The 22,519-nt window shown below is 41.9% G+C and overlaps 1 protein-coding gene across 6 annotated transcripts in view; it reads right to left on the reverse strand.

The window, feature by feature from the left end:
* The window catches only part of LOC308260444 (phosphatidylinositol 3-kinase regulatory subunit gamma), a gene marked incomplete at both ends in the record, with an annotated part of 130,052 nt that overhangs the window by 9,438 nt on the left and 98,095 nt on the right, over positions 1-22,519 (reverse strand). For 5 of the 6 annotated variants that reach the window (XM_080691755.1, XM_080691753.1, XM_080691752.1 and 2 more), the window contains 3 exons: positions 3,851-4,027; positions 8,331-8,473; positions 18,942-19,067. In XM_080691755.1, the coding sequence (XP_080547881.1) occupies positions 3,851-4,027; positions 8,331-8,473; positions 18,942-19,067 (446 nt within the window). The remainder of the gene's footprint in view (positions 1-3,850; positions 4,028-8,330; positions 8,474-18,941; positions 19,068-22,519) is intronic. The other variant, XM_080691757.1, reaches the window with a different exon arrangement.

A 22,519-nucleotide genomic window follows, 5' to 3' on the forward strand; every position in this document is an offset into this window, starting at 1 on the left:
AAATCCCATTCCATTCCCTCCCCAACCCTCATTCCCATGCTTGGCTTAGTGGTTGACTTCAATAAGGGAATTCTTTTTTTAAACAAGGTCTCACTAAAATATTGGTTTTCCTGGGACTTCCGGGAAAATGGCGACCGAGAAAAGCAGGGCTTAAGAGCCCCGCTAACAACAAATCTCCATTACCACAAAATCAGCGCCTTTCAAAGCCAGAAAACGACATCACCAGAGAAACAAAAAAAATCACCAGGCTCCAGAGAGAAAGTGGACTGAGAACAGAGCCACAGAGGAGATCCTCACGCCCGAGGACGCGGCTTCAGGCCCGAGGACGCGGCAGCAGCGCCATACTGCCGGCGGCACTGGCGAATTCACGGGACGGCCACAGCAAGCCGAGGGGAGCCGCTGCGGAACAGCCAGGCGGGATTTCTCGGCGCAGAGGGCATCTAAAGCTTCCAGTGGCTGAGCTCAGCACACACTGCAGGGATTCAGAGTGGAAATCAAAACCAAGAAAAAAAAACGCCAGCCCCATAGCCGAGGGCGTAGCAGCGGCGCCATATTGCCACTGGCAGCAACAGCACCGAATTCACCGAATTCAGTAGAGCTACATCTGCGTACTCAAGAACAGTGAGTCAAATTGTGGGCCACAGTGGAGAAATCCCAGTACTGTACTCACTGGGACTTGACCCAGTGGGGGAGGGGCGGTGGCAGTGATATCACACCATAGGAGAACGTGCAACCTGGCACCCCCCACAGTCTAAAGCAGCTTCTATCGACTCTCTGGGTCGGAGACTCTGTGATACAACCCAGTAAAGGAGTAGTGGGGTCTGAGATACTACTGACTCGAGATCCAGAGCACCTTAAGTGAAGTCATAGTGACCCAAGGGAAGAACCCAGAGAAGGCACAAACTTCCGAAATCATGGGAAAGAGGAATAATACTGGAGCAATGAATGCTCACAACCCCACAACATCAGAACCCGATAAAACAGAAAATCAGAGATTTCTAGAAGATCAAATCAGGAAAATAACTGTAGAAATAATAGAGGTGCTTCGAAAAGAACTCAGAGAGAGCCAAAAACAGATAAAAGATGCAATTAATGAAGTAAAGGCCTCAATTCAAAGCACAAACAACCATTTAGAACACATGGAGAACAGAATCTCGCTCTTAGAAGATGATCATTCCAAAAATGAACGCATAGTTTCTAATCTAGAAAAAAATATCCGACAGCAGGAATCTGATATTGAAGAAATATGGGCCCATTTTAAGAGAGCTAACCTAAGAATAATTGGAATAGAGGAGGGAAAAGAAAGTGAAACCAAAGGGATCAACAATCTCTTCAAGGAAGTAATAGCAGAAAATTTTCCAGACATAGAGCAAGAGGTCGATACGCAGGTCCAGGAAACGTATAGAACTCCCTTTAGACAGGATCAGAGAAGAGGATCCCCACGCCACATAATTGTCAAAATGACCAATGTGGAAGCCAAGCAGAGAATCTTAAAGGCAACAAAAACAAAGGGCCAAGTGACATTCAGAGGCAAGCCAATTAGAATCACTCCAGACTTCCCAAACCAAGTCATGAGAGCCAGAAGGGCTTGGAGTAACATATTCCAAACTCTGAAAGAAAACAACTTCCAGCCAAAAATTTCCTACCCAGCAAAACTTTCTATCAAATTAGATGGAGAAATAAGAAGCTTCCCTGACAAAGAGAAACTGAAGGAATTTATGTCTTCAAAACCAGCACTAGAGAAAATACTCAAAGAGATTAACTACAAAGAAGAAATAGGTAACACACATCAGAACTAGAGAAATAAGATTTTCCATCCAACAGACAACTAAGATTGGTTATCTGTGGAGATTCATTATTTATGTTAGTCTTTTGCCTATCTCTAAAGGGTATTGTTTGCCTTTATTGTTGTTAATTTTTAGGATTTCTAGTTGGAATATTAATATACCTTCAGATATAGCATTTGGAAATATTTTATCCCATTCTATTAGTAACTGTTAACTCTGTTTACATTGTTTTTGGATATACAATATGTTTTTTATTTTTTAGGGAGTTTGTATACTCTTCTGTTGCCTGTGCCATTGAAATCATAACCAAGAAATCACTGCCAATTTCAATGTTGTGAGGTTTAATGACCCAGATTTTCTCCTAAAAGTTTATAGTCTTAAGATTTATATTTAGGTCTTTTATCTATTTTGAGTTAATATTTGTATATGGGATTAGGTAAGGGTCCAATTTTATTCTTTTCCATGTAATTATTATTTTTCAATAATATTTAGTTAAAAGATTATTATTCCCACCACCAAATGTTCGTGGAAACCTTGTCAAAAATAACTTGACAATATAGGGAAGAATTTATCTCTAGGCTTTTATTTAACTCCAATGGTTTATATATCTGCCTTTAGAATAGTACTACACTGTTCCAATTATTGTAGCTTTATATGGTTTGAAATCAGAAAATATACATCTTCTAGCTTTGTTCTTTTTCAAGATCGTTGTGGGTACCTAGAGTCCATATTCCATATTAGGATAGATTTTTTTTTCTGAAAAATAAATATATAAATATATGATAGTTTCACCTAAAAAATAGAAAAAATAGATTCTCTGGTAAGAAAGAAAGCAAAAAGAAATATTGAAATGTTATCTTTAAGTCATCAAAAGCTTGGTATCAGACAAATGAAACTGTTATGTGAGATTATCATTTTTAATTTTTGATAAATTGCTATAATACTAGATGTCAATCACTAAGCCAAGCACTGGAGGGAGGGATAGGGAGAGAATGGGGTGGGGATCGGATGGGGGCTCACTGGGCAATGTGTGCATGTATGTCTACAAAAGTATGTATCCCACTATGATGTATGAATACAGTGCACCAATTAAAAATTAAAAAAAAATAAAAAAATAAAATAAAATATTGAGGCTGGTCAACAAAACTGTAATCCTCCTGTTTCAGACTCCCAAACTACAGAAATTACAGGAATGTGCCACCAAATCTGACCACAGTCATTTATCCTTCTAGAAATCTAATCACATAGAGTATTGAGATAATATGTCTTTTAGTTTATATTTGGCTAATATCCCTGTTATGTCTATACTTGACTAAATCATATGTTTTTCCCTAATATTAAAGAGTTGGGTTTTACTATTCAAATTATCTCAAGACACATTTTTGTAATTTCAATACAGGAGCCTGGCATGTGGTGCAATACCTGTAATCCCAGTACTTGGGAAGCTAAGACAAGAACATTGCAGGTTCAAGGCCAGCCTCAGCAATTAGCAAGACCTTGCTTTTAAATAAAAAATAAAATAGGGTTGAGGTGTAGCCTGGAGGCAGAAGGCCCCTGGGTTCCGATCCTACTAGTACTGCAAAACAAAAAACAAAAAAAATAGTTTTTGTGTTTTAATCTAGATCACGTTGCTCCTGTCATAGCCACCCTCTGAGGTGTGTGTGTGTGTGTGTGTGTGTGTGTGTGTGTGTGTGTGTGTGTTACTCAGGGTGGAACCCAGGGCCTACTATATTCAGGCTACACCCTCAGGCCTATTTTATTTTCTATACAGGCTGAGAGCCTCAACAAGTTGCCAGGATGGCTTTGAACCTCCAATCCTCCTGTCCATCCTCCCAAGTACTGGGATTATAAACATGTGCCACCATGCCCAGCCTTTCCCTCTGAGATTTTTAAGGCATTTGTACCCCATATGGTACCCCCTACTACTAATAGGACTGTTTCTAGATTCTTACAATTTTACTAGCCAGCTCTCAATTATAAATCTCTTCTTCCACCTATAATATCTCTAGTTACAGTAGTAATCTGATGCTGTTTTCCTCCCCATACAGCCCCCAGATACTTACACAAGATGCTGATCTCGGATCTTGCGCAGCTGTATCAGGTCAGGTTTGATACTGTTCATTTTTTTATCTATTTCCCGGTTGTCCAAAGCTTGTTTCTTCAAATCCTGCTCTAGACGCATTTTGCTATCATGAATCTCACCAAGACGTGATTTCAATTTATCATAATTCATCATAATTCTGTGAAAATATGTGACATAAAAAAGCTAAATAACCAAGCAGAAGAATCCAATGTATGAACATGGTCCTAATATCTTTTTTTTTTTAGAAAAAGCACTACATTGCCTAAACTGGCCTTGAACTCAAAGTGATTCTCCTGACTCAGCTTTCTGAGTAGCTGAAACTTCAGGTGCACACCACCATGCCTAAGTACTATCCTAATACCCTAAATGTGGTAGACATTTGTTGTTCTTGCCTGGTTCATTCTTAGTCTTCTGACACATCACCCTGCTATTCCCAGTTAGTAAGGGTTCTCTGCCACCATCTAGACCCAGGGGTAGATATACACACAGCCCACACTAGCCAATAAGAGCATTCTATTTCATCACATCCCTACCCTCAGGCCACAGTAACTGGTTCAGTAATGAGAATATAACTCCAATTGTCCCAGTGAGAATCAATTCCAGGATTTTTTCTAGAATTATTGTAAAAAGATATTCTGTCTTTCCATTGGGGTTGCTGAATTATGAATATATGACTATAGGATTCCCAGAAGCTAAGTTATCATCTCGTAAAGAAAACCTGCTTAAAGATGAAGTCAAGCCAGGTGTGGTGGCGCATGCTTGTAATCCCAGAATTCAGAAGGCTGAGACTGTAGGATCGCAGTTCACGGACAGCCTCAGCTACTAATTAGTGAAGCCCTCTACAACTTAGTGAGACCCTGTTTCAAAATAAAGAATTAAAAAAAGGCAGGGGGGTGTAGCTTGGAGGTTGAATGCCCCTGGGTTCCATCCCCAGACCAACAACAACAACAACAAAATGAAGTCAACCCAGGAAAAATTAAGCCAAAACATAATGTAAAAAAGAATCTCAGAGTCAGGCATGGTGGTGCACGCTTGTAATCCCTGCTCTTGGGAGTCTGAGACAGGAGGATTGCACAGGTTCAAAGCCAGCCTCAGCTACTTAGTGAGGCTCTCAGCAACTCAGTGAGACCCTGTTTCCAAATAAAATATAAAATAGGTCTGGGAGTATAGCCCAGAGGTAGAAAGCCCCTGGGTTCCAACCTCAGTACCACCACAAAAAAAAAAAAAAAAAGAATCTCAGTGACCTTGTTTTGGGTCTTGGATCCAGCCATGACTGACCTAGTAAAGCCACGTGTAAGATATATAAGGAAGTACCACAGCAAAGCAGTTCAGAACAAAGGCTTTGCAATTAGTCTCCCTAAGTTTAATCTCTGCCTTACTACTTCCTCTGAGGTTGTGGGCAAGTTATTTAACTTCTCTGTGCCATCACTTCCTTGTCTCTTTAAAAATGGGTTCCAGCCAGACATGGTGGCATACACTTACAATCTCAGTACTTAGGAAGCTGAAACAGGAGGATCACAATTGGAGGACAGCCTCAGCAAGTAGTAAGACTCTCATCAACCTAATGAGACCCTGTTTCAAAATAAAAATAAAATAGAGCTGGGGGTGTAGCTTGGAGGTAGGACATCCCTGGGGTCAATCTCCAGTACCACAACAAATGAAACAAATAAAACAAAATTAAGAATGGGTTCCTGGTCAGGCATGGTGGTGCACGCTTGTAATCCCAGCATTGGGAGGCTGAAACAGGAAGACTGCATAGGTTTTAAGCCAGCCTCAGCTACCTAGAGTGAGGTTCTCAGCAACTTAGTGAGACCCTGTTTCTAAATAAAGTATAAAATAGGTCTCGGAGTATAGCCCAGAGGTAGAAAGCCCTGGGTTCCATCCCGAGTACCTCAAAAAAATAAAATAAAATAAAAAAGAGTTCCTACAATAGTACCTACCTTCATTAAATTATTGTGTTAATTAAATATGATAGTACAGCCAGGTGTGATGGCACACACTTGTAATCCCAGTATTTGGGAGGCTGAGACAGGAGGATCATGATTTGAGGACAACCTCAACTACTTAGTGAGGCTCTTTGCAACTCAGTGAGACCCTGTTTCAAAATAAAAAATGAAAAATAGGGCTGGTGGGTATAGCTTGGAGGTAGAATGCCCCTAGGTTCCATTCCCAGTACCACACATACACACACAAAATATGATAATACATGTAACAGAATGGAGCACTGCCTAGCACATCTTGGTAAATACTCAATATATAATGGCTATAAATTTTTCCAGCATACAAAGTTTTGCTATTTTTTGAGCCATTATGGTAACAATTATTAACATTATTCGTTTGTCACTAATAATGTGTGGCTTAATTCTCATGCATTCTAAGCCATTATCCACAGTTTAGGAAGGAGGAAACAGTCTCAGAGAGGGTAAGTAATTTACCCAAGTTACAAACTGGTAAAATAGCCAATACTGAACGCAAGTCTCTGATTTTAACCAGTAAGCTAAGATTGCCTCCCAGCACGTAGCTCTATACTTCTGCACAAAGAAGGTTCACCAACAATGTAGTGCTAATATGAAAATAGTTTTGCTTTGCCACTGCAAATTATTTATTTGTATTTATTCCTGCTTCTCCACACCTTTTCATGCCTTGAGCTATTATTTAGTCTTCCAATATTCCTCTAAATTTGTTTTAATAAAGGCTTCTAACATCCTTTTAATTGCCAAATCCAACAATTTCCATGCTGTTCCCTCTGTCTATGTAATCTATCATCATTTATACACTTGTGCCTCCAAATCCTTCTTGTACCGAGTTCCAAATCCAAATAACTGGCTGCCTGCCTCTCAGAATCATATGGCTCTCACAGGAACCACACTCATTAGCTCTAACCCTAAACTTTCTTCATATTTTGGTGAGCAACATCATCTCCCAGGTGCTCATATAAAAAATCTAGAAATCTCTGACTTTTCCCACATCTACCATATCAAATCAGGTTTATCAAATCCTGCCTATAGTCTTATTATACTCCAATTTATTCTTTTTCTTTTTTTTTTTTTTTTTTTTTTTTTTTTTGCAGTACTGGGGATGGAACCCAGGGGCATTCTACTTCGGAGCTACACCACCAGTCCTATTTGTTATTCTTTATCTTGAAACAGGGTCTCACTAAGTAGCTGAAGCTGGCCGTGAACCTGCAATCCTCCTGTCTCAGCCTCCCTAGTACTGGGATTACAAGCACCACACTGGCCAAAGTTGATTTTCAATTTAAAAAAAATATTCAGTGAGTACCCATTATGTACTCCCAGGTACCACACAGGTGCTGGGGCTGTAACAGGGAAACCAACTACCATGCCTGCTTTCAGTGAGTCTGCAATTGCATGAGCATGGCATTCAATAAAGGTAATAGGCTGGAAGAAATGCAGTCACCTAGTAAATGTCACACTAGGGATCAGGACCAGACACAGTAGGAACACCAACAAAAAGACCCTGAAATGGTTTGGTGAATCAGGGAAGATTTTCTATAAGTCACATCTAAACCTGAGTCCTAAAGGATAAGTAGAAGTTAAGAATTTTGGAAAGCCGAGGGTGGTGGCACACGCTTGTAATCCCAGCATTCAGGAGTCTGAGACAGGAGAATCGTGGTTCGGAGACAACCTCAGCTACTTAGTGAGGCCCTCTGCAACTCAATGAGATCCTGTTTCAAAAAAAAAAAAAATGAACCAGGCATGGTGGTGCACACTTGTAATCCCAACATTTGGGAGGCTGTGACTGGAAGATCACTGTTCGCGGACAACCTCAGCTACTTACCAAGGCCCTTCACAGTGAGACCCTGTTTCAAAAAAGTAAGAAGACAAAATAAAAAAAAGTAAGAAGACTATAATCCCCATGCTTGCAAGGCTGAGACAGGAGGATTGCACAGGTTCGAAGCCAGCCTCAGCTACTTAGTGAGGCTCTCAGCAACTTAGTGAGACCGTTTCCAAATAAAATATAAAATAGGTCTGGGAGTATAGCCCAGAGGTAGAAAGCCCCTGGGTTCTACCCACAGTACCACCAAAAAAAGAAAAAAAGAAGACAAAAACTAGGGCTGGGGGTATAAGCTTGGAGGTAGAATGCCCCTGGGTTCCATCCCCAAAACTGCAAAATAAATAAATAAATATAAAAATAAAATTTAAAACTCATATTAAAAAAAATAGGGCTGGGGTGTAGCTCTGAGGTAGAATGCCCCTGGGGCCAGCCCCAGTACTGGGGGGGGGAAAAAAAGAATTTTGGAGGACGGAGAAAAAATATAGAAGAAAGCAGGTTCTATATGGTATCCTTCATATGAATAGCAAGTAGTTCCATATAATCAGGACTGTACAGTTCACGGTGATAAAAACAGCTAAGATATCAATTATTATGGAAGAAGAGAAATCTTGTCTTACGATGTACTTGTAGGTATCATGTACTTGATGGACTTAGAAGCGACCTACCGTTCAATTTCCTTTTCATTCCCCTCTCTGCGAAACCGCTCGATATATTCTTTGCTGTGCTGTTCCTGTGTGTGACACTGCTCTTCAAATATTTTAATTGTTTCATTAAAGGCTTCAATGGCAGTCCTCTTCATCTGTATTTCCTACAGGAAAGAAAAAGAAATGACATAAATTTAATGATCTTTATTTTTTATTGTAACCTTGGTCTTAAATCTTGTAATAATTGTAGTCTAGATATAATCCCATATATGACCCAATTAAAAACAGCTAAAACAACACTCTTTATTCAACCCCAACCCTATTATTTATGTACAAAATATAACATTCAAACTAAATTTAAAAAATCATTTCCTGAAATTTGGCAAAGAACCACAGAAAGACCTCTGCCCTGTTGAGAAAACCTGATCTGTACACCTTGACAAACCGCCTGGGCACCTACTATTGTAACACTGGTTCCCCAAAGGTACTGAAGTGAGTGGAGAGTGCTAGAGAATTCATGTGTCAAAATGCAAAGCTTTACTCACTAAAAAACCTTATACAGTCTATTTTTTCTTGCTTTCATTTCTAAAGTACATACTTAGTTTTCCAAACAGGTTAATTAGATTAATATGAGTAGCAGCAAAAAGAAAATAGAAAAGGGGAGAGAATAGGTGCTAAAGTCAGATGTAGTAAGAAGAATAAGAATAAAAACTAAAAACTACACAAAACAGACTTAACTCCAAAAGTACTACAGGTTAAGTCATTCAGCATCAGGGTAAATAAGTCCTAATCATTTCAGTGAGCTCTGAAAACACTAACTTTTTTTTTTTTTTTTTCCAGTTACCAGGGATGGAACCCAGGGACATTCTACCTCCGAGCTATATCCCCAGACCTATTTTTTATTCTTTATTCTGAAACAGGGTCTCACTGAGTTGGAAAGGGCTTCATGAGTAGCTGAGGCTGTCCATGAACCGCGATCCTTGGTCTCAGCCTCCCAAATGATGAGATTACAAGCGTGCACCACCACGCCCAGCTTTGAGAACACTAACGTTAGCAACTGAATCTTTTTTTTTTTTTTCTGGTGTGTGTGTGGAGAGGGTGGGTACTGGGGATTGAACCCATGAGCATTCTATCTCCAAGCTACACCCTCAGCTGTTTTATTTTTTATCCGGAAACAGGGTCTCATTAAGTTGCTGACAGCCTTACTAAATTGCTAAGGCTGGCTCGAAAGTTACAATCCTCCTAGTTTAGCCTCCCAAGTACTAGGATTACTGGCATATGCCACACCACAACCAGCTAGCTAGTTAGCATATGAATCTTGATTCATTTAAAATCTTCAAAAAGGGCTAAATGTGCCAGGAATGGTGGTGCACACTTGTAATCCCAACATTTGGGAGGCTGAAACAGGAGGATCGAGGTTCGCAGACAGTCTCAGCTATTTAGTGAGGTTCTTTACAAGTCAGTGAGACCCTGTTTAAAAATAAAGAATAAAAAATACGACTGGCGTGTAGCTCAGAGGTAAAATGGCCCTGGCTTCCAAACCCAGTGCTGCCAAAAAAAAAAAAAAAAAAAAAAGGAGGGGGGGAGGTTGGGGGGGCTAAATTTTGTTTGGTTTACTTTTTAGAAAGGCAATAAATCTTCATAAATGTCTAGGCAGATTGAGCAAAGTCAAAGAATTTAAAAAACTAAAAAAGAAAATCCTGTACTGCCATATAGAAGGCATGATGTGAAATATATATAAATGGCAGGGCATGTACCAGGATCAATAATTTTGCTAACTAGAACTAAACTATAAGAGAATTGGCTAATGAAGGAAGTTAGATATGGTTAAGGTTATATCATACCTCAAGTATCATATCTCTGATAAGACTGAACACTGACTATAATGCCCATATATCCAAACATCTAGCTATAAATTCTACAACTCTCTAAATTATAGTTAACACTCTTGTGTTATGTGTATATGTGTACTGGGTGTATATGTGGTACTGGGGATTAAATCCAGGTGAGTCTTAACACTGAGCTACACCCTCCAACCTTTTTTGTTTGTTTTTGTGGTGCAAGGGGATCGAACTCAGGGGCATTCTGCCACTAAGCTACATCCTCAGCCCATTTTATTTTATTTATTTTTGTGGTTCTGGGAATAGAACCCAGGGGCTTTCTACCTCTGAGCTACACCCCCAGCCCTATTTTTTATTCTTTGTTTTGAAACAGGGTCTCATTGAGTTGCAAAGGGCTTCACTAAGTAGTAGCTTAGAGGTTGTCCACGAGCAATCCTCCTGTCTCAGCCTCCAGAATGCTGGGATTACAAGCGTGTACCACCACGCCCAGAGCCCATTTTATTTTTTCATTTGGAAATAGTGTTTGACCAAATTGCTGAGAGCCTCACGAAGATGCTGGGGCTAGCCACAAACCTGTGATCCTCCTATCTCAACCTTCCAAGTACTGGGGTAATATGCATGTACCAACACTCTTGGGTTTTTTATTTTGAAACAAGGTCAACTAAGTTACCACATACTGGCCTTGAACCTGTGACCCTCCTGTCTTAGCCTCCAAATTACTGAGATAACAAAGGCAAACACCACTATGCCTGGCTTAAATCGTAGTTAACTCTTTTGGTCTTGGCTCCCTTGCAAGATTAGAAGTTACTATCAAAATCTGGCCCTGGATCAAAGAAAATACCAAAACTTTTAGCTCTACTAATACTGGTATATGTATTATAGGTAGGGAGGCAAAAAGAAAAGTATTTGATATCACTACCAAATCAGCAATTCACCTATAAACAATGTCACTACATCTTTCAACAAAACCGTAAGCCTGAGACTTCCGGGAAGATGGCGACGGAGAAAAGCGGGGCTTACGAGCCCTGCTAACAACCAATCTCTATTACCACAAAATCAGCGCCTTTCATAGCCAGAAAACACCATCAGCAGAGAAACAAAAAATGTAATTTCAAGGGACAGAGAAAAAGAGGGCTGGAAAAACGAGACACCAGAAACCAGACCGCAGTGCTGCAGCCGGAGCCACGGCGCGAAGCGGTGGGCGCCATTTTCCCTTGCAGCACCAGGCTCCAAAGAAGAGGGGAACTCATAATGGAGCTCAGAACCAGAGAGGAGATAAGCCAGCCTCACACCTGAGGATGGCAGCAGTGCTTTACTGCCGGTGGCAGCGGCGATTTCACCGGATGGCACCAGACCAATGCATTCAACAGCCCACCAGGCTCCAGAGAGGAGTGGCGGACAGCGAGTCGAGGTGAGTCGCTGCGGATCAGCTGGGAGGAATTTGGCAGATTTCTCGACGCAGGGAGCATCTAAAGCTCCCAGAGGCTGGGCTCAGCACACCCTGCAGGGACTCAGAGGAGAGCTCAAAAACAGAAAAGAAATACGCCAGCCTCACGGCCGAGGGCATGACAGCAGCGCCATATTGCCACCGGCGACAGCAGCAGCGAATTCACCAAGTCCACGACAGCTCCATCTGCACACTCAACAACAGTGAGTCAAATTGCAGCCCCTAGAGGAGAAATCCCAGTACTGCACGCACAGGGACTTGACCCAGTGGGGGAGTGGCGGTGGCAGAAATATCACACCATAGGAGAACGCCCAACCTGGCACCCTCCATGGTCTAAAGCAGCCTCGATTGACTGCCAGGGTCTGAGACTCTGCGATACAACCCAGTAAAGTAGTGGTGACTGAGATACCACAGACTCGAGATCCAGAGCACCTTAAGTGAAGTCGTAATGACCCAGGGAAGAACCCAGAGAAGGCAAAACTTCCAAAATCATGGGAAAGAGGAATAACAATGAAGCAATGAATGCCCACAACCCCACAACATCAGAACCTGATAAAACAGAAATTCAGAGATTTCTAGAAGATCAAATCAGGAAAATAACTGTAGAAATAATAGAGGTATTTTGAAAAGAATTCACAGAGAGTCAAAGAGAGATAAAGGATGCAATTAATGAAGTAAAGGCCTCGATTCAAAGTACAAACAACCAATTAGACCACATGGAGAATAGAATCTCGCTCCTAGAAGATGATTATTCAAAAAATGAACGCATAGTTTCTAATCTAGAAAAAAAAATCTGACAGCAGGAAACTGACATTGAAGAAATATGGGCCCATTTTAAGAGAGCTAACCTAAGAATAATTGGAATAGAGGAGGGAAAAGAAGGTGAAACCAAAGGGATCAACAATCTTTTCAAGGAAGTAATAGCAGAAAATTTTCCAAACGTAGAGCAAGAGGTCAATACACAGGTCCAGGAAACTTATAGAACTCCCTTTAGACAGGATCAGAGAAGAGGATCCCCACGCCACATAATTGTCAAAATGACCAATGTGGAAGCCAAGCAGAGAATCTTAAAGGCAACAAAAACAAAGGGCCAAGTGACATTCAGAGGCAAACCAATTAGAATCACTCCAGACTTCCCAAACCAAGTCATGAGAGCCAGAAGGGCTTGGAGTAACATATTCCAAACTCTGAAAGAAAACAACTTCCAGCCAAAAATTTCCTACCCAGCAAAACTTTCTATCAAATTAGATGGGAAATAAGAAGCTTCCACGACAAACAGAAACTGAAGGAATTTATGTCTTCAAAACCAGCGCTACAGAAAATACTCAGAGATTAACTATAAAGAAGAAATAGGTAACACACACCAGAACCAGAGAAACAAGATTTTCCATCCAACAGACAACTAAGATTGGTTATCTGTGGAGATTCATTATTTATGTTAGCCTTTTACCTATCTCTAAATTGTATTGTTTGCTTTTATTGTTGCTAATTTTTAGGATTTCTATTTGGAATATTAATATACCTTCAGATATAGCATTTGGAAATATTTTATCCCATTCTATCAGTAACTTTTAACTCTGTTAGGGAGTTTGTATACTCTTCTGTTGCCTGTGCCATTGAAATCATATCCAAGAACTCACTGCCAATTTCAATGTTGTGAGGTTTTATGACCCAGATTTTCTTCTAAAAGTTTATAGTCTTAAGATTTATATTTAGGTCTTTTATCTATTTTGAGTTAATATTTGTATATGTGTTAGGTAAGGGTCCAATATTATTCATTTTCATGTAATTATTATTTTTCAACAATATTTAGTTAAAAGATAATTATTTCCTCCACCAAATGTTCGTGGAAACCTTGTCAAAAATAACTTGACAATATAGGGAAGAATTTATCTCTAGGCTTTTATTTAACTCCAATGGTTTATATATCTGCCTTTAGAACAGTACTACACTGTTTCAATTATTGTAGCTTTATATGGTTTGAAATCAGAAAATATACATCTTCTAGCTTTGTTCTTCTTCGAGAAAAAAAAAAACTGTAAGCCCAACATGTCTCTGCCCCCTTTATCTGTCTTCACCTCCTTTACCCACAGGGGCTCTGGGTCTCACTTCTTCCTTTCTCAGGCACTAACCTGCCCTTCCTATTCCATCATCTCTTCCAGTCTAATGGTTCCTTCTCATCACATACAGTCAAGTTCTAATAACACCCCTTTGGGAGAAAAAAATTTTCATACTAAGTTCTCCTGGAGTCACAGTTAAGCTCCGCTCCTTTCCTTTTCTCTCTCTTCCTTTCTTTCTTTCTTTCTTTCTTTCTTTCTTTCTTTCTTTTCTTTCTTTCTTTCTTTCTTTCTTTCTTTCTTTCTTTTTTGTGATACTGGAGATGGAACCCAGAGAGGCATTCAACCGAGCTACACCTCCTGCCCAATTTTTTATTCTTTATTTTGACACAGAGTCTCACTGAGTTGCAGAGGGCCTCACTAAGTAGCTGAGGCTGTCCCCAAACCAGGATACTCCGGTCTCACCTCCCGAATGCTGGGATTACAAGCGTGCGCCACTACGCCCGACTAACAGTTAAGCTTCTTAAAGCAGTTGTTTGTATGAGCTCTTTCCTCACTTTCCATTCACACTAACTCATTTCACTTAGATTTTACACTTAACCATTACAACAAACCAAATTCCCCTCTGTTATCCCAATCTAGCATTATTCTTCCTAGTTATGAGTAATCTAGATGACAAATATCCCCACATGTAGTCTATTCCCACTCTGTGCCAACTCTGACTCAGAGCACACCTTTTCTTCCTGTTCTCTGGGAAGAATTCACAATCTAGATTACTTCACAGGAGAAACAGAGGAAGCCTACAACATATATCTCAACATCAACTCTTTAACCTCCCTTTAACCTTAATATATCACATCTCCTGTACTGCTAATCACTAGAACACTATTTCTCTTCCCCTCACCTCCACTGTCCACGAACCGTGATGCTCCTGTCTCAGGTTCACAAATGCTGGGATTACAAGGGTGCACCACCATGTACTTTTTTTTTTTATTAGTGCATTATAGCCTCACATCATAAAAATGTTTGACCCAAAAAAAGACAATGAAGAACTACAGAGGAACAAAAATTCAGATGGAGCAAATAAAACGTAAATGACAAAATACTAAGTATAAGCCAGCCATATCAATAATTATAAAAAAATAAAAATAGATCATATATTCAACTAAAAGGCAAAGACTGGTCTGATTTTTTTTTCTTTAGGTACTGGGGATTGAACACAGGTATGCTTTATCAATGAGCTATATCTCAGCCCTTTTTATTTTTTATTTTGATACAGGGTCTCACTAAGTTGCCAAGTTGAGTCTCAAACTTGCAATTTTCTTGCCTCAGCCTTTCAGGTTACTGGGCTTATGCCACTGTGCCTGGCCAGGTTGGAATTTTCAAAAAGCTAACCCCAACTATAAACTGTATACAAGAGATGCATCCTAAAGATAAAGATACAATAGACTTAAAAAGAAAAGCTAGGTAGGGCAGCACACAATTGTAATCCTAATATTTGGGAGGATGAGACAAGAGAATCACAGGTTCAAGGCCAGCCTTAGCAACTTAGGGAGGCCAACAGCAACTTATGAGAACCTTTGTCAAAACAAAAAAATAAAATGGGGCTGGAGGTATAGCTTAGTGGCAGAACACTCTTGAATTCAATCCCTAGTGCCAAAAATAAAAATAAAAGACACATCATGAAAATAATCAGCATAAAAAAGCTGGTAAATATTTAACAATAGAGCTGACCCCAAGAAGGCAGGATTATCAGAGAGTGATATTTTATATTAATAAGTGAATAAGCTTATTATAAATATGCAGGCATCTACTTTTTTTATTTTTTGCAGTAATGGGTTCCAAACCCAGGGACATTCTACCTCCAAGCTACACCCCCAGCCCTATTTTGTGTGTGTGTGTGTGTGTGTGTGTGTGTGTGTGTGTGTGTGTGTGTGCAGAACTGAGGATGGAACCCAGGGGCATTCTACTTCCAGGCGACACCCCCAGACCTATTTTTTAGTCTTTATTTTGAAACAGGGTCTCACTGAGTTGCAAAGGGCCTCACTAAGTAGCTGAGGCTGTCTTCAAACTGCGATCCTCCTGTCTCAGTCTCCCAAATGCTGGGAATACAAGGATGCGCCACTACACCTGGCTACAAGCATCTAATATTGACAGTTTCAGTATATATAAACCAAAAGCTGACAGAACTAAATAGAGTAAAAGACAAATCTACAACCATAATTAGAAATTTTAAGACTGCTTCTCAATAACAGATAAATCATTAGCAAAAAATATCTGTCATCTTAAAAAGATCTGAATGATACTATCAACCACCCTGACCTAACTGATATCTGTAGCATTAGTATACCAACAACTACAGAAAACTTAGTCTGTGTCAGAACACAAAGTTTACCAAGATATGCATATGCTAGGTTATACATCAATAACTTTAAAAAGACTATAACTTTAATAAATAAGTATGTTCACAGCAGAAAATTAAATTGGAAATAAATAATAATTTTTAAAAGTCCCAGCTGGGCATGGTGGTGCATACTTGTAATCCCAGCATTTGGGAGGCTGAGACAAGAGGATTTCATAGGTTCAAAGTCAGCCTTAGCTACTTAATGAGGCCCTTTGCAACTCAGTGAGACCCTGTTTCAAAATAAAGAATTAAAAAATAGGCCTGGGGGTGTATCTCAGAGGTAGAATGCCCCTTGGTTCCATCCCTAGTACTGCAAAAAAAAAAAAAAAAAAAGTCCCTAATATATTTTTTGTGTATGGTACTGGGATTGGAACTCAGGAGCCTTCTACCTCTGAGCTACACCCCCAGACCTATTTTATTTCTTATTTGGACACACGGTCTTATTAAATTGCTGAGAGCCTCACTAAGTTACTGAGGTTGGCTTTGAATCTGCGAGCCTCTTGTCTCAGCCTCCCAAGTACTAGGATTACAAGTGTGTGCCACAACGCCGAGCCCAAATATTTAGAAGTTAAATAACACATGAGCCACTGGACATGGTGGTACACGCCTGTAATCCCAATACTTGGGAGTCTGAGACAGAAAGATCACAGGTACAAGGATAGTCTCAGCAACATAGTGAGAGTCTCACAGCAACCTAGGGAGACTCTATTACAAAACAAAAAATAAAATAGGGCTGAGGGTGTAGGTCACAGGGAGAATACCTCTGGGTTCAATCCTCAGTACCTCATGTGCACACATATGCATGCACACACACAAACATGCACACACACACACAAACACACACACACACACACACCTGAATTAAAAACACTGTAGCAAAACTGCTAAGATACTCCTACAACACAGCTCAAAGAACACTAATAGTTTTAAATGCTCATTTTAGAAAATAAGAAAGCTTTAGGATCCGGGTATGGTGGCGTACACTTGTAATCCCAGCATTCGGGAGGCTGAGACCTGAGGATCATGGTTTGCAGACAGCCTCAGCTACTTAGTGAGGCCCTCTGTAACTTAGTGAGACCCTGTTTCAAATTAAAGAATAAAAACAAGGGTAGGGGGTGTAGTTCAAAGGTCAAATGCCCCCAGGTTCTTTCCCCAGACCCACAAAAAAATAAATAAATAAATAAGAAAGCTTTAAAACCCATGAACAAAATTCCCATCTTAACAAACTAAAAGAAAGGTCAGGCATGGTAGCACATGCTTGTAATCCCTGCACTTGGGAGGTTGAGACAGGAGGATCGTGCAGGTTTGAAGCCAGCCTCAGCTACTTAGTGAGGCTCTTAGGAACTTAGTGAGACCCTGTTTCCAAATAAAATATAAAACAGACACCGAGCGTGGTGGCACACGCTTGTAATCCCCGTGCTTGGGAGGCGGAGACAGGAGGATTGCACAGGTTCGAAGCCAGCCTCGCTAATTTAAGAGACCCTGTTTCCAAATAAAAAATATAAAATAGGTCTGGGAGTGTAGTCTGGAGGTAGAAGGGTTCCATCCCCAGTACCACCAAAAAATAAATAAATAGATAAATTAAATATAAAACAGGTCCCAGGTGTATAGCCCAGAGGTAGAAAAGCCCCTAGGTTCTACCCTCAGTACCACAAAAAAAAAAAAAAAAAAAAAAAAAGCCAGTCAGGCATAGTAACGCATGTCTATAATCCCAGTACTTGCAAAACTGAGAGAGGAAGATGACAGGTTCAAGACCACTTTGTGGTAACTTAAGACCCTATTTGAAAATAAAAATAAATAAAAATAAAAAGGGCTGGGAGTACAACTTAGTGATAGAATGCCAATGGGTTCAAGCCCTATGGGGAAAAAAGGAAGGGAGGGAGGAAGTAAATCAAGGAGACAAGGAAGAAAGAACTTCTTTCTCCTTTTTCTTCCTTTCTTTTTACTAGAATATGGTTGTGATGGCTAATGACTGTGGAATTGCCATTAACACCCCTCCACTGCCTACATATACATGAAAAAACAATAAATTACTACTTTAAGTCTTTATTATTCCATTATATTTTGTTACAACCAGTTGTTACTAAGTATTTTCCCAACTACTCTGGAGGCTCAAGCAGGAGGATCACAAGTGCAAAGCCAGCCTTGTTAATTTAGCAACATAATCCTGTCTCAAAAAAATTTAAAAGGGCTGAGTGGGCAGAGGCCTTCTGTGTTCAATCCACAGTGCTGTAAAAAAAAAGAGGGGGGGAGATGGACGTGGTGGTGCACACTTATAATCCCAGTGCCTGGGAGGCTGAAACAGGAGTATCCCACAGGTTCAAAGCTACTTAGTGAGGCTCTCAGCAACTTAGTGAGACCCTGTTTCCAAATAAAGTATAAAAAAGGTCTGGAAGTATAGCCCGGAGGTAGAAAAGCCCCTGGGTTCTACCCTCAGTACCACAAAGGGCGGGGGGCTCTAAGTAGTTAATATTGATAGAAAATTATATGCTTAACCAATAAAAAACTGATTTTATAAAAATCTCAAAAAGGCTATTTAATATATTAAGACAGCTGGAGGTTATCAAGTGAATTATAGAAAATCTGATGTAGATGCCGGGCGTGGTGGCGCACACTTGTAATCCCCACGCTTGGGAGGCGGAGGCAGGAGGATCACACAAGTTCGAAGCCAGCCGCTCTGCTTAAGAGACCCTGTTTACAAATAAAAATATAAAATAGGTCTGGGAGTGTAGCCCAGGGGTAGAAGGGCTCCATCCCCAGTACCACCAAAAAAAAAAAAAAAGAAAAAAAAAAGAAAGAAAATCTGATGTATTTGTAATATTATAAACCTTTTAACTAAAAAAAAAATTAAAAATTAACCTATTAACTCAAAGATATACTGACCTGGGATGTTCTGGTATATTCTTCATAGAGCCTATCATACTCTTTGCTCTTTTCCTGATACTGAGAGTGATACTCTTGAAGGTTTTTACCTACTGCATCAATGTTATCTTCTTTCACCAATTGATCCTACACAGGCAAAGAAAAGGAATAAAGAATGTTAAGAATTCAAACATGTTTTTCCATGTCTATTTATTATTAAATTATATTTCAGCTTTAGAATATCAACACACTGTATTAATATCAAGCATGCAAAAGCATTAAATCCTTTCATTAACACTAAGATCAGCTTTTTTTCACAAGTAGGACTTTTTATTTGTCACTATTAAAAATCTGGACTTTTAAACAGATTCTTGAACTGGTGGTTCATATCCATCAGTCGCTCGACTTTAGAGCCTGTCTCATCCCCAGTAGCTTTTCCAGAACTGCTACCTTTCCCATGAAGCTCCATGAGTTTTCCCAATTCAAACTTGGGCTTCTTCAGCATTTTTACTTTTTCTAATGAAGACATCATAGAGAATAAATAGAGTGGCAAGCTTTTTCTATGTCCTTCCCAATGCCATATAGAATCCTTAGAGTATGTATAAACCTCAATCAGATCGACAGCAAGAGCAGATCATCAGAGCGACACAGCTAGCTACTGGCAAAGTTAGTATCAGCTTTCTGGTAAGATCAGCTTTTATTATTTATTTATTTATTTATTTATTTATTTATTTATTTATTTTGGTGGTGCTGGGGCTCCTGGAAACCCTTCTATCTCCGGGCTACACTCCCAGACAGGGTCTCTTAAGCCAGCACGGCTGGCTTCGAACCAGCGCGATCCTCCTGTCTCCACCTCCCAAGCGTGGGGATTGCAAGTGTGCGCCACCACGCCCGGATAAGAAAAGCTTTTTTTTTTTTTTAATTTTTTTCCCATTCATAATTTTTTTTTATTTTTTTGTAATCATACATCACTTTGGAATACAAGACTTGAGAGGATATACAAGCACATATCATCCAATAAGCCCTCATCCAATCCCCATCCCATTCCCTCCTCCTCCCTCGATCCCATGCTTAATTGGTGATTATCTTTGATATAATTGTTTATGCACCTAATGAGTTTTAAAGAGATTCCATCCTCCCCCATCCCCTCCCCTCTGATTGGTCACCTTAATTGCTTCTCAATAGGGCCCTTTCTACTACTCGACCTCCTCCTGTACCCCCTTTCCTCCTAGTTCTGGCTAATTAGGGGAAGCATCTGCATTTTATTTTCTGTGCTATTTCTCTGTGCATGCCGCTTTGCAAGTTCCAATCCCACTCTTGGCGGCCCCAGTAGTGGCCTGGCCACCTGGAGGACTCTGATCCCGACCTCACTGGCTCCAGCACCGGCCTTGCCTCATGAGAGGCCCCAATCCTGGCCTTGCTGGCCCCCGTACCGAACTAACCCCTCGGCTGGCTCCGCTCCCAGCCTCAGAGGCCCCAGCACCAACCTAGCCACTTGACAGGCTCCGATCCCAGCCTCGCTGACCCTGGCACCGGCCTAACCCCTTGGCAGGCTCCTATCCTGGTCTTCCAAGTCCCAGCTCTGTCCTTGCCTCACAGCAGTTTCCGATCCCGGCCTCGCTGGCCCCGGCACCAGCCTTACCCCTCGGCGGAGTCCGATCCCGGCCTCATAGGTCCCAGCACCGGTCTTGCCACACGGCAGGCTCCGATCCCGACCTTGCTGGCCCTGGCACCGGCCTAACCCCTCGGCTGGAGCCAATTCCTGCCTCGGAGGCCTCAGTAGCAGCCTTGCCTCACGGCAGGCTCCAATCCCAGCCTCGTTGGCCCCGGCACTGACCTCACCCCTCGGCAGGCTCCAATCCTGTCCTCGGAGGCCCCAGTACCGGCCATACCTCAAGGCAGGCTCCGATCCTGGCTTCACTGGCCCTGGCACCGGCCTAACCCCTTGGCAGGCTCCTATCCAGGCTTTGGAGGCCCCAGTACCGGCCTTGCCTCACAGCAGGCTCTGATCCCGGACTCGATGGCCTCGGCACTGGCCTAACCCCTCGGCAGGCTCTGATCCTGGCCTCAAGAGACCTCAGCACCGGCCTTGCCTCACAGCAGGCTCTGATCCCAGCCTCGCTGGCTCCGGCACTGGCCTAACGCATCAGCTGGCTCCGATCCCGGCCTCGGAGGCCCCAGCACCGGCCTTGCCTCATGGCTGGCTCCGTTCCCGGTCTTGCTGACCCCGGCACCGGCCTAACCCCTCGGCAGGCTCCAATTCTGGCCTTGGAGGCCCCAGCGCCGGCCTTGCCTCACGGCAGGCTCCGATCCCAACCGTGTTGGCCCCGGCACTGGCCTAACCCCTTGGCAGGCTCCAATCCCGGCCTCGGAGGCCCCAGCACTGGCCTTGCCTCATGGCAGGCTCCAATCCCGGCCTCACTGACCCCAAGACCGGCCTAACCCCTTGGCAGGCTCCAATCCGAGCACCCTCTTCACCCAGCAGGTTGTCCCACGTTCCCAAGGGTGCGTGGTGGTAGTATTCTGCCTCTGAGGTAATTTCTTCAAAAGTTCCAGGTGTATTACATCAGATCTCTGCCTCCCCTGAGTACTTATCGCTGCAAATGTGACAGCCTCCACCATTTCAAATCTTTCCCAAGCTCTTTTCCCATACCGCATAATGTCCAGTGTTCCTAAGCATATGCGACAGTAGCATTCGAACTTTGGTGTAATTTCTTCAGAGGATCAGGGTGGGTTGGATCAGATGTCTGCCTCTCCCAAATACAAGTCTCCACCGACATCTCGGCCACTGCTGCCGCCACCGCCTTCCTCCTAGGTCTCCCTTAGACTCTCTCCTTACAGGTGATGTACAGGATTCTTAACGATGTAGAGAAGCAGCAGTCCTCCTTCACGGGGAATTTTTCCAAAAGTTCCAGTTCAGATGGATATGTTTTGTCTGCATCTCCAATATTCTAGCTGCTGCCGCGGCCATCTTAACCCCTCTCAGATATTTTTTTTTTCTTTTCCCTTTTTTTTTTTAATAGGGGAAGAGAGTATTGTGGTTTCGGGAGGATGTGGGATCAGGCACTGGTAGTGCTGAAAAAAAATTTTTTTTCTTTCTGGGTGGGAGGGGGTCGCCTAATGGTGCCCTGCCCGCGCCTGCCCACCTGCCAAGAGTCGGGGCCATGTGGCCCGGACCTCTAAGCCCTTCCGGGTGGGGGGGGGTCACCTAAGGGTGCCCCGTCCATGTCCGCCCACCCGCCCAGGGTCGGGGCCATGCGGCCCAGACCTCCAGGCCCTTCCGGGTGAGGGGGGGTTGTCTAAGGGTGCCCCACCCACCCCCGCCCACTCGCCCCCAAAGATCAGCTTTTAAATCACAAAAATAAGCCAAGCGTGGTAGCACATGCCTATAATCCCAGTACTTGGGAGACTAAAACAGAAGGATGGTAAGTTTGAGGACAAGCCTCAGCAAGTAGTGAGAGTCTCATTAACCTAGAGAGACCCTGTTTCCAAACAAAAAATAAAACAGGGCTGGGGTGTAGTCCAGAGGTAGAATGTCTCTGGGTTCCATCACCTCTACCAAAAAAAAAAAAGGTAATATTTTAAAAATTAAGAAATTA

Source organism: Muscardinus avellanarius (genome assembly GCF_963383645.1).
Source record: "Muscardinus avellanarius genome assembly, chromosome: 3".
Lineage (NCBI taxonomy): Eukaryota > Metazoa > Chordata > Mammalia > Rodentia > Gliridae > Muscardinus > Muscardinus avellanarius.